The sequence below is a fragment of the Haplochromis burtoni genome, unplaced genomic scaffold (genome assembly GCF_018398535.1).
Source record: "Haplochromis burtoni strain Fernald_Lab_line unplaced genomic scaffold, NCSU_Asbu1 Contig_7, whole genome shotgun sequence".
NCBI lineage: Eukaryota > Metazoa > Chordata > Actinopteri > Cichliformes > Cichlidae > Haplochromis > Haplochromis burtoni.
In genome coordinates this window covers 4,748,027-4,759,641 of record NW_024582368.1, presented here as the reverse complement: position 1 = coordinate 4,759,641, position 11,615 = coordinate 4,748,027, and the positions used below count along the sequence as shown (strand labels likewise).

Sequence of the window (11,615 nt, the reverse complement as noted above, 5' to 3'; positions counted from 1 at the left end):
CACACACACACACACACACACACACACACACACACACACACACACACACACACACACACACACACACACACACACACACACACACACACACACACACGCGCGCGCGCGCGCGCTTCACATCTTCCATCAGCACATTCACCAGTGCTCTGCTGTTATCTGGGGGATGTGATGTGCAATTTCTCTTTGAAGGCACTGTCACAGAACGGCTTATTTCACCAGTCCTCCAGACGCGGGGCTCTCTGTCTCTGGCAGGGTTTTTCCATCCAAGACAAAGAACAGAGCTGCCCAAGCTTTGCTGCCTGGCCGACTGGCTGTCTCATTAGAAACAAGACAACAGAGGCGAGACAAAAGGGGGATGTTTGCAGCCCAGTGAAAAGTGGAAGGATGGTAGAAATTGAGCTGAAGTCATCATTACTTTTTCTATATCACAACGAAAGCTTCAGCTACAGCCCTAAAAGCTTTCATTTCAAAAAGATATAGCAACAAGTAAATGAACTCTTCCTGCCACTTGTGGTTGCGTTGTGAGAATGAAATACACAGCGAGGAGCAGAGACAGAATGTACTGACGGTGGGGAAATTTGATCAACAGCAGCGGCTTGTTTGTGACAAAATGTTGTGTTTCGGTGATACCGATACCTTCTCAGCTGTCTCCACTTGTCAGCATGTTGGACTGTCAGAAGCTTTGACAGGAGCAGCTCTCCTTAGGTTTTTTCTGACAGAAACACCATGGATCCTTACACAATCATCAGGAAGTGTAAACACAGAGTACATCTTGCAGTTAAGGCAGTTTATTTTTGGATGGTATAACCCCATACTGTGGTGCTTCTTCAGTTCAGCGTGAACATTTCTTATGTAATGTTATATTTACTTTTCTGAGGAGATTTATATGGAGAAGCCACTGCTGTGGGCAAAATGCACAGATATCCTTAGCACCCCTGCTTTAATTCATAAACTGCAAAACATCTGAATTTTAACTGCGAACCACACCAGTTCCTTAAGTAACATGTACAAAGTCTGTGCCTAAAAAATCTGATTAAAAAGGGTATTTTCATCATTTTCTTTCTTTCTTTTTTTTAATTTTATTGAGTTTAGTTTTAGTTTTTTTAGGATTCTGAAAGGGACATACTTCTATATAAGCCCTCTGGGGTCTTTTTTATCTCACAGCAAATCTTTCTTCCTTATTTCCTGCATAAGAAAATCCTTCTATGTGTAGTTTAAGCAGCTAAACTAACTACACGATAACTCAACACAGCGCTTCAAACCAGATGTCCAATTACGAGCGTGTGCGTGCACATGTGCACGCCCGCCGTGCGCGCATACACCCAGCAGCTTCCTTGTGCTGGAAATGTTTGCCACTGAATTCCTTTTAATACTGTGTGTGCTTATGTTATGTAAACCTCATTATCTCTATCACTACATCGAATTCTTATCATTAAGCCTCTCTGAGATCATAGAGCACTTGGAGGAACATCAAAGTGCTACACTAACATGCTGACAAATATTCAGCGCACACACCAGACATGCTACACTTAAACACACACCCACATACACCCAGATAAGTAAAAACAATCAGGGGGGAAAAAGCCCCTAAACACCACACTGAATCTGGGGTTGATTCACGACGCCTGTCATAATCAGTATAAGTCGGGGGACCTTGAGTCAAAAGATGTTTGATTGTATCCTTGAGCTTTACCCGTCACAGCAGCTGCCTCATGAAAAATAAATTCTGTTCTGGCCACCAAGTTCACCAGTCCACCCCCTCTTCACTCACTCTCCTCGCTCCTCTCCCTCTGCTCTCACCCTCGACATCTTTTGCTTAGAAGAGAGACTGGTTGCCATGGCTACAATCATTAACACATCTGGCATATTTATCTGGCGTTCGCATGCTCACGCAGAGAAACGCACAGCCAACGAACACACACTTGCACACGTGCTCGCAGAACGACTAAACAGCATACATATGTAAAAAGCATTAATATGCATTCTTCTTTTGGTGTGCAGTTTTCAGCTGCATGGCTGCAGTCTGGAGCTTGTGTGAGAGAGATAATGGACTGAGTCTTGTTGGGGAAAATATGTCAACAGAGAACTTAAGGCCTCGCTCATAATCCTATTGGTGAATTTAACCAAACGCGCTTTATCTTAATCCGTTGTGAAATGGAGTTGGAGATGGAGACTCTTCCTTATATTTGCATATTCCAAACTGATATTTACGATTTTTCTTAAAATCACAATTTCTCCGTGTGAAGAAGAAGAGTGTAGCCCATCATGTATTTGTGAGGCTCATTTGAATAACTGATATTCTTGAACTTATTCAGCTGAGACACAGTTTCTATGTAATATAAATGATGTATCTGGTGATATTAAAAGCAAAACCCTCATTTGCAACATTACTGATGATAGTGATCCTCTTGCCCTCCAGAAAATGTCATGGGAGGGTGTTTGACAATATAATCACTAATGTTTCCTTAGGCCTTGTGGCACACTACTGAGCCACAACATTTAACTATTTGCCTAATATTTTGTATCTTCTCTTTTTGCCACCAAAGCAGCTTTGATGTGCTAGGACATCAACATGTTCGAACATGTAGTGTCTGACCCCCAGACACAGGAAGCAGGTACTTTGGGTCCTGGTGGGGCCTCCATAGACATGGCCTGTTCCAGCACATCCTGTTGATGTTTAATTGGATTGAAATCTGAAGTTTGAAGGCCAGGTCAAAGCCTTGGGCTCCTGTTGTGTTTCTCCAGCCGATCCTCAACAGTTTTTGCAGTGTGGTGGGGCAGAGTCTCCTGTTGAGGCAGGCCACTGCCGTCAGGGAATGCCATTGCCATTGGCAGGGGGATGGGGAGTCGGGTGGTCTTGTGATACTGTCAAATTAACATCTGCATGAATGCTAGGCCTCATCTTTCCCAGCAGAACGTAACGTTTTGCTTCCATAAGAACGAATAGAATTATCATTTTAGCCCTCGTGAAGATGTATTACCATATGTAATTCAAATTTGTAACCATTAAACCATACACGATTTTATAGATAAATGCCATTTCTCTACATTCAACACTACTGTATTTACTGAAGTCTGCAAGTTGAAAATTGTGTCTCTCGCTATTCATGAGTAGCCAGACTGACAGCTTTACCACTGAGGGTGGTACATATTACAGCAGCTATAAATTATTTAATGAGAAGCACAGAATACATTTCTTCTCAACAACAGGCACGCTCACTGTGTAAAACGTATAGCTAAAATCTGCTGTAGCTCTTCTCTGTTACATCCCTGATCTTGGGGGCTACCTCAGATCTTGTATTAGCTCTGAAGCAGCTCAAACAATCTGGAAAACAATTTGTGTGTTTGGTGCCCCGAAGTGTGTATTCTGCACTGATCACTTGCTTTCAGTGCCAGAACATATTCATCATAGGCTACTAACATTAACACACCAGCATGGGAAGCAAAGAAGAGAGAAGTGTTTTAATAATGGTTCCACCACCAACAGACACACTGAAGATATTTAACTGCCAACCACAAGCGGAAAATCAAAGATAAGTATACACATGTGCGCAAACAAACTTACCGACATTTCATAAGTCACGACCTGTTTCTGTGGTGAACACCTTCAATCAAAAACCATAATAGCTACTTCAGCGGATCATAACAGGATGACTACGTAGATGTCTCTCAGATAAACACACATTCACACGGTAACACAAAGACATGCACATACACAGCTGTGAAGGAGTTTGGCTTTACGACAGATGCCTGTGCAATCCGTGCATTATACTGCCCCCACCCTAACCCCTGAGGACATCCCCTTTCTTCCATAACACACATTCTCTCTGCACTTTACATACAACTGTTCCCTCAGCCACAGCAAAACAACCAGGCAGACCAGTTGCAACGTCAGGGTTATAACCAATGACTGACAGGCGCATTTCAGTTGGCTTTGGAAGCATTCCAGGTAAGGCTAAACAAACATTTCTCTCTCGTGACAGAGTCGTAGACAGTAGAAAAATAAATAAATCTGTGAGCACTTCATGGGAGAATTAACATAATATTCAGTCTTAAACATCTGAAAAAATCTGCTCTAGAAAAAAGATCGTTTTCAACAACGTGGTTAGACACACCTTTACTTTCCTTTTGCAATTGGTTCATGAACCTCACCCATAATCTCACCTCATCCAACCACCTTTTACTTCCACATGAAAAATCACTAGCTAAGCCTAAAGCAAATGATCCAGTGACAAGCCAGGCACACCAAGACAAAGAAACCGCTTCCTCTCTCATACCTTTTTGCCTTTCTTCTTGCGATGGGCTCCTTTCCCGCCGCCTGCTTTCTCCTTAGCTTCCTCACTCATATTCAGAGATCTCCCACTGTTCTTCCCCTCTCTTCACTTTTTTTAATCCAGCATGTAGGAGCTCATGGAGTAGAGTGGCAGCAGCTGCTGTCTTCACTGCTTAAACGCTGCCACAGAAATGTCCATTTAGAAGCAGTGAAAGAAGGACTGTTCCATGCAAAGTGGGAGTGTGCGTGAAGCGAGGAGAGACTGGGAGGACTGTGCTGATGCTCACTCCCTCCTCCTCCTCCTCCTCCTCCTCCTTCTTCTTCTCTCCTCTTCCTCTCCACGTTCACAAACACTCGCACACACTTGCAAGCACGTTCACTGAGGTCCACTCCCACTTGCTGCCTTCTCTGTGCGCAATTGGCGACTCTCTCCAACGCGCTCTGAGGCAGGGTGTGGAGGCAGGAGGAAAGTGGAGAAATAGAGATGGAGAAGGAAGATGAAGAGGTGGAGGATGTTGATATATGTGATGCAAGAAGAAAGAAAAGATAGATAGAGAAGTAGACTGAAGGAGTGTATTCCTGACTTGGTGTCGTGCTGCCTACCTGAGCGTGGAGTCTAGAGGCACACTTTCAGAAAGAGGCAAAGACACACAAAAATGCTACATGGGAAGAGAGACAGAAAAAGAAAAGACAAAAAAAACAGTGATTAAGGCGTAAAGTAGGAGAAAGACGAGAGTAAAAAAAGTGTGAGAAAGAGAGAGAGAGCAATAGGTTGAAAAGGGGGTGTGATCCACTTCACTCTGCCGGCTGGATGATCTCTGCTGTCGCTCCCTGCCCAGACGTTGTAATATGAAATGAGACTCTCCTCGAACAGGCCAGCAGAGAGACGGGGAGAGAGAGAGAGAGAGGGAGAAAGAAATAGGGTGGAAGAGAGAGAGGATCATTAACACGATGCATCAGGTCCTTCCAGAAAAGGAAGTCTCCCCACTAGCCTTTGCCAACAGGATCAGCTTACTGGAAACTGGAACAGAACAGAACTGTACCAAGCCCTGACTGTCTGACAGACTGACTGGTTGAGTTAAGGTGTGCGCATAAAAATGTGTGCACGAGACAGGAAAAACAAGTATACAGATATGCACGCAAGCTTGACATAATCCAAAAAATATTCAACCAGTAACCACTGAAATATCCGTGTAACGATTCGGCATAGACAGACTTCAAAAAGACATGAAGACCACGCCTTTTTCGGCTTCAACAAGCTACAGCGCTCCACCAATGAAGCATCCAGCTAATGAGGCAGGGGGAGAGAAAGTGAATCACGGAAAAGGGGAGAAAATGGGAACAAAAAGCCCTGGGTGTCACAGAATGAGAGGTCAGAAGGAGGGGTGGGGTGAGTGGAGGGTGAGACGCAGAGAGGAGAGAGAAACTGACAGTGGGAAATGAGGAAGGTAGGGAGGGTGAAAAAACAATGTGATATCAGAGGAACAGTGAAACCAGGGAGGCATAGAAAGAATGAAAGAACAAATGAAAAAGCAAATGAGCAGCCGACAGAGGCACAGAGAGGCAGGGATTGCTACGATTGCCCCCTAAACAACAGGTTCTTTATTCTGGGGTGTATATTGCTGTTAACCAGCTCTTTCTCTCTCCTGTTCCTGACGAGCACAATCATGCTGTTCACCAACAGTGAAACCATGTAAAAACATGACTCAGTTGAAAACAAACACACACACATTATATTTTTATATTTATATATACAGTCAAATATCTTGAATTTTAAATATACAAACACAACATAGAAAAAGATCAGCTGTTCCTAAGTGCTATTCTTTTCAATACAGGTCAGGCTATAATAACATCACAGAGTTAGAGGGCAATCTCTGAGTTGCTGATTATTAAGCCATTAATATCATTAAGTCTAATTTAAGTTTATTTAAATTTCAGTCTAATTGAAAGAAAATGAATGTGCTATTCATCAATTATCTTACTTAGTACTGTGGAAATCTCTTGATATATTGATCGTGAATTTCTCAAACATGTACAAACATACATGTTCAGTAAAAAGCTACAAACTGTTCAGTTCGCTTATTTGCCAGATGTGTCTGGGGTGGAAGCATCAAAAGTAAATACAGGAAGAAGGTACTGTGTTCTAGACAATAGGAAAACACTGAGAATTGACTCTTATTTCACATCTAGTTGCTAGCTTGTAGTGACCTTTGCCCACCTGCTGCATCCCAGAATGGAGAGCACACATGGCTAAGGGAAGGTGTTTAGCTCAGTAATGTCACAAACCACTCCGGAGTTTGTTTGGAACTGGACTGAGATCATCATCCAAAGGTTGTGTTGGTTTGCATCCCAAGTGAGTCTCACCAAGTGGGAAAATGACCCACAGTTTAAGTTAAATGGACTAAACGTTGCAGGTGTGAAAACCTTAGGACCTGTAAGCGTTCTTGTAGTTTCTTTAAATAGTCTTCAGGAATAGTTCTCCAAGCTTCTTGAAGGACATTCAAAGCTTTTCTTTCTAGCTATCTTTTCTATCCATCGTGGATCAAAATCTTATGATACTTTTCTCCATTTGTAATTTCATCAATTTTGAAAAGATCCACAACACCACTGGGTGAAATTCAGCTCCAAACTGTAAGGACTTACTGTTGTACTGCTCTCATGACCTCCTTCATACATACTGATGATGGTTTTAGCCAAAAATTTCAAATTTGGACTCCATAAGATATGGTGCCACTGATTTTCAGTCCAGTTCTTGTGTACTTTGGCATACAGACAGTACACCACGCTGATATAAGCTCTCTGAGAATCACCTTTTTGCTGCCAAAATTCTATTTTATACCTATCGAAATAAAATGTCTTATCCTTGGCAATTTTCATAAATTCAACTAAAGAAATGGGACCAAATAAGATGTTTTTACGACAGGCTGCTAGTAGCAAAAAGCCTCAAAATAGGTTATTTGCTAAGCTGTCTGTCTTCTGTAGACATAACACTGACTCATCCTTTAAGTTAGGGGCCTTTATTATGCTTGAATGATTCATAGTTGTCAAGTGTCTTAAAAAAATCCTCTGAAGGTGGCCAGATACAAGTGAAAAAAATAGTGGAAAAAGCAGCCAATGTCAGATGAAATTTTATCAAAAAGAGCTGTGAATTTTTTTTCCTGGAGTCTTTGCAATATTTGGACTGAATCTTGAATAAGGAGTCACTTTCAATAAAGATATCCTAAATGCCACAGAGAGAGCTCACACTGGATTATTTGCTTTCTCACCAGTGACATATGATGTCCTCAAGTCAAGACCATCCTCCTCCTCTCTGTCATCCTTTTATCACTCTAGCATCCCCCATGTACAACTTCCAGTCCTCGGAGTGAGAGGAGAGAAGGATTACACAGCGCTTCACACTTTAATCTGTAGCCGGGTATGTTCTCTTCACTCTAACCTCACTTTAATGTGTATATGTAATAAAGCTGATGGGAATGTGAGCACATGTGGATGCTTACAGCAGAAGCATTTGTCTGCTGCTCTGTGTGCATGCGTGTGTGTTGCAGGGCGTGGTTCCACTGACTGTCTGCCAGCAGAGGTTATTATTGATTGCCAGGAGGCAGCCCCATCAGCAAGGGATTTATTACGATTTATAAGCTCCACAGATTGCACTGGGAAACACTACAAATTCATACAGAAATGGTAAATTATTTACATCTTTTTCTCTGTCTTAAAAGCAGGATATAGACACCACACTGGAAAAATACTCAGTTTCACAATAAAATAAAACAATAAAATTCATATAAGAACATCACAGTAAGATGACAAGCCTAGATCTTATATATATAATGTTTTTAATTTTTGTTTTTTAAGCTTTTTGCTTATATATTGCCATATGTCAGCCTGACAAATCTTGGAAATTGATTTAAGGACACACTTAGCTCAGCTTCTTTAGTGCCTGTAACTGCTGATGTAACTTCTAAACATATGCACAATTCCTGCTGTGCTTTTTAGGCATGGAGTAATACGAGTTTGGAGGGGATGTGTGATTTCCATATCAAAAGACATATTCCTCTCCTTGCAGTAATCAACTAAATAAGTCACATCCTCCCCAAATGTCTCAAAACATCCCCAGTACACTGTCTGGAAAGAGAGGCAGGAGAAGTAAAGAGAGGAAGAGATACAGCTTGTAATATAACCAGCTGATGACAGAAGGTGGTCCTTTTCTCCCCATGTTCACTAATCAACACCATTTGTTTTAGCATGCACTTATTGCATTTATCCACCTCTGTTACCTTGTGGAGCAATTATTCTTTATATACTCCTAGTCAGATGTGTGTATCTGAATACGTGCATGGTCCAAGCGCACGCAGGTTATCACTGTAAGGACACTCACTAGGTTATCTCTACTATAGTAAGTAGGTTATCTCTAGGGCTATCAATCACAGTCATCTTGATTACCAATCCATATTAAACTGTTTATAGTCACCATGTTGTTGTAAAACCCTAATGAGCTGCTAGCAACTAGAAAGTGAAGAAAACAGTGAGTATATAGAAAATAATACTAGTAATATTTAGGGAATGGAGGACTGTGCAGTATAATATTCAGCAACTTTTTTTTTTTATTTAGTTTTTGCATTTTTGGGGTATGGATCTTCACCCTTGCAATGCAGACAAATGGAAATTTGTTGGAGTTTTGCAATATATAATTAATCCTGTCAAAGAGTTTATTTCAAACTAAGCCAGATATATGTCTTGCATTAATATATGCATAAATATGTCATGCATAAACCAGAACAAGATGTTTTGATGCCTAAATCTACTAAACAGAAAACAGTGTAAAAATGGTACAAAGAGGCAACGATTACCACACAGCAACTGCAAAAACCTAAACAGTAAATGCAACACTGAATACAAAACTAACTAAAAAATGTTAATAACACTGGTACGACTATATCTTCCCTGTGGAGCAATAATACATATTTTGCTGTGAGACTGGTGTAGCAGATTTCACTATTCCATACTAATCTCATAATCTGCACTAATAAAAAAGGATTATGTGACAGTTATTTGGAGAAAAAAAGTGTTTGTTTATGCATTATAAGACAATATGCTTCAGCCTTTTTAAAAAAAAAATATAGCTCTAACAATATTTACTGGGCAATTAACAATCTACCGATCACATCTGTGTCCTGTCCTTGAGGCAAAGTGCAGACAATGTCACAGACTGTGATCTTTTGGCTGCAGTTAGATTTGTCATTACTGTGACTTTGATCTTACACATACAGTGAACACATGAAGTGATGCCAGGAAATCTAATTTTGCTCTTATTGCTTTGAGACATCCGAAGTGAGAGATGCAGAAATACTAGGATATTTCAACATCATGGCAATGCGGAGAAACTGAAACAAAAGCTACAAAACAGTTATGAAAATATAAACACATATAGCTTTGGGAACTGTATCTTGGTGTAAAGGGAGTGATTCCCAGCAACGTGGCACCCAGAGACCGGGCAGTTATTAAACTGTTCCTGGAAAGAGCAGATGTTACAGTTATACCCTAATTTTGGCCCCTTGGGTAGATGAAGTGCCCAAATGTTGCTGACATTTTTTTTCATTAGGGTAAAAAGACAAACAAACAAACAAACAAACCTGCATGGGTCTTGAATTAAATTTTTCTCAACTTTGCATTGAGCAACTGAAGCAGCTACCAGTGACAGCAAAGAATATAAATATATTAAATGGTTACCTAAGCAACTGGTGTCAGTAGGCAGCAGCAAAGCAATGCGTAGAGAGGAAAATGCTTCCTGTTTGAATGTCCCTTTAGTATGTCTGTGAAGGTTCTGAGTCACCACAGTCTAAGGAGCTTGGAAACAAAAGTGTCTGGACTTCTTTAGGTTTCTTGAAGACGTTTCACTTCTCATCCAAGAAGCTTCTTCAGTTCTAAGAGCAATTGAGAGTCTCAGATTTTAAGCCCTGTGGGAGTGTCCCCAAGAGGGTCATGGACCCCCTATTGATCCTCTACCTGATCACACTAGCCAAGGTGTGAAAACGGGTATGGGTCGCAATCAGCCAAGATTTTAGGTGAACCCACTGAGAAACCTGCAGACCCTATCATGTGATTTACTGAGGTCAAATGGCCCAGAATGTGAGTGGGCATTAAAGCGTCTGGGAAGGGATCTCAAAACTGGTTTATGGATGGCAGACAGTTGGTGTCGTAAGCAGTGTTGGTCAAGTTACTTGAAAAAAGTAATCAGTAACTAATTACTGATTACTTCCCCCAAAAAGTAATCCCGTTACTTTGAAAGTGAAATACAGCAGAAAATAAATAAAATCAAAGACTCAGAGGTCCTGTTGCTCTATTTTCACCTGTATAGCAGGCGGAGGTTTGCCCTGGTGTAGGTGTGCTGCGGCGGTCATTGGAAGAATCCGCAAGTTTGTCTGTGAATTTCCCATTCCGTGGCAGCGCACTCGGTCCTTGCTCGGAAGTTAAGGGGTTTTTTCGCTGTAAAAATAAGTTTTCTTCCCACGCAGTGAACAGCGGACGCTAATGTTTTTGTCACTTTTTACGGAATCAAACTCAAAGTAAGGTCAGTACTTCCACGCTTTAAACGCTGCACGCTCATACTCTCTCCTGCACTCGATATATTATCCATTCTTGATCTGCACACAGCTGTTGCCACGGACGTCGCACTCGCTTACGTCATTGTCATGAGACACTCTTGCAAAAAATCATGGTTTTAGTAACGCAGTAATGCAGCGTGCTTACGGGAAAGTAACAGTAATCTAATTACCTTTTTTGCAATAGTAATCCCTTACTTTACTCGTTACTTAAAAAAGTAATCGGAATACAGTAACGTGTTACTTGTAACGCATTACTGCCCATCTCTGGTCGTAAGCCACCGCCTCTGTTCAAAGATGGTCGTTCACAGTGGACATAGATGGCTTCTTTCACTCCTCATTCAAACCATCTGTCTTTTCTGTCCAAAATGTGAACATTGCCATCCTCAAAAGAGTGACCATTGTCCTTTAGATGCAGATGGACAGCTGAGTCCCATCGATGTGGCTCTTCTATGTTGTGCCATGCGTTTATGAAGTGACTGTTTGATCTCTCCAATGCAGAGGTCTGAGCATTCGTCAGTGCACTGTACAGCATACACTACGTTGATAAGTTCGTGTTTGGGAATTTTGTCTTTGGGATGAACCAGTTTTTGTCTGAGTGTATGGCTGGGTCTGAAGTCCCTTTAGTATCTATAGAGTTTACAGCGATGCTAGTGGCCCTGTGGGAAAGTTTAAGAATCTAAACACTAAAACTGCATCCACACACAAAACAAATCTCTTGTATCGCTTCGGCAGCTGTC

At 41.4% G+C, this 11,615-nt stretch overlaps 1 protein-coding gene across 2 annotated transcripts in view; it reads right to left on the bottom strand.

The window, feature by feature from the left end:
* Positions 1-5,526, bottom strand: part of LOC102308332 (ankyrin-3) — a 118,015-nt gene extending 112,489 nt beyond the window's left edge. The window contains exons 1-2 of one of the 2 annotated variants that reach the window (XM_042225543.1): positions 4,877-5,526; positions 4,278-4,714 (exon numbers count right to left, since the gene is read on the bottom strand). In XM_042225543.1, coding sequence (XP_042081477.1) covers positions 4,278-4,346 — 69 coding nt within the window. In that variant the 5' untranslated portion in view covers positions 4,347-4,714; positions 4,877-5,526. Of the gene's footprint in view, positions 1-4,277 lie in introns of both variants that reach the window. The other variant, XM_042225542.1, reaches the window with a different exon arrangement.
* Positions 5,527-11,615: the final 6,089 nt, after the last annotated feature.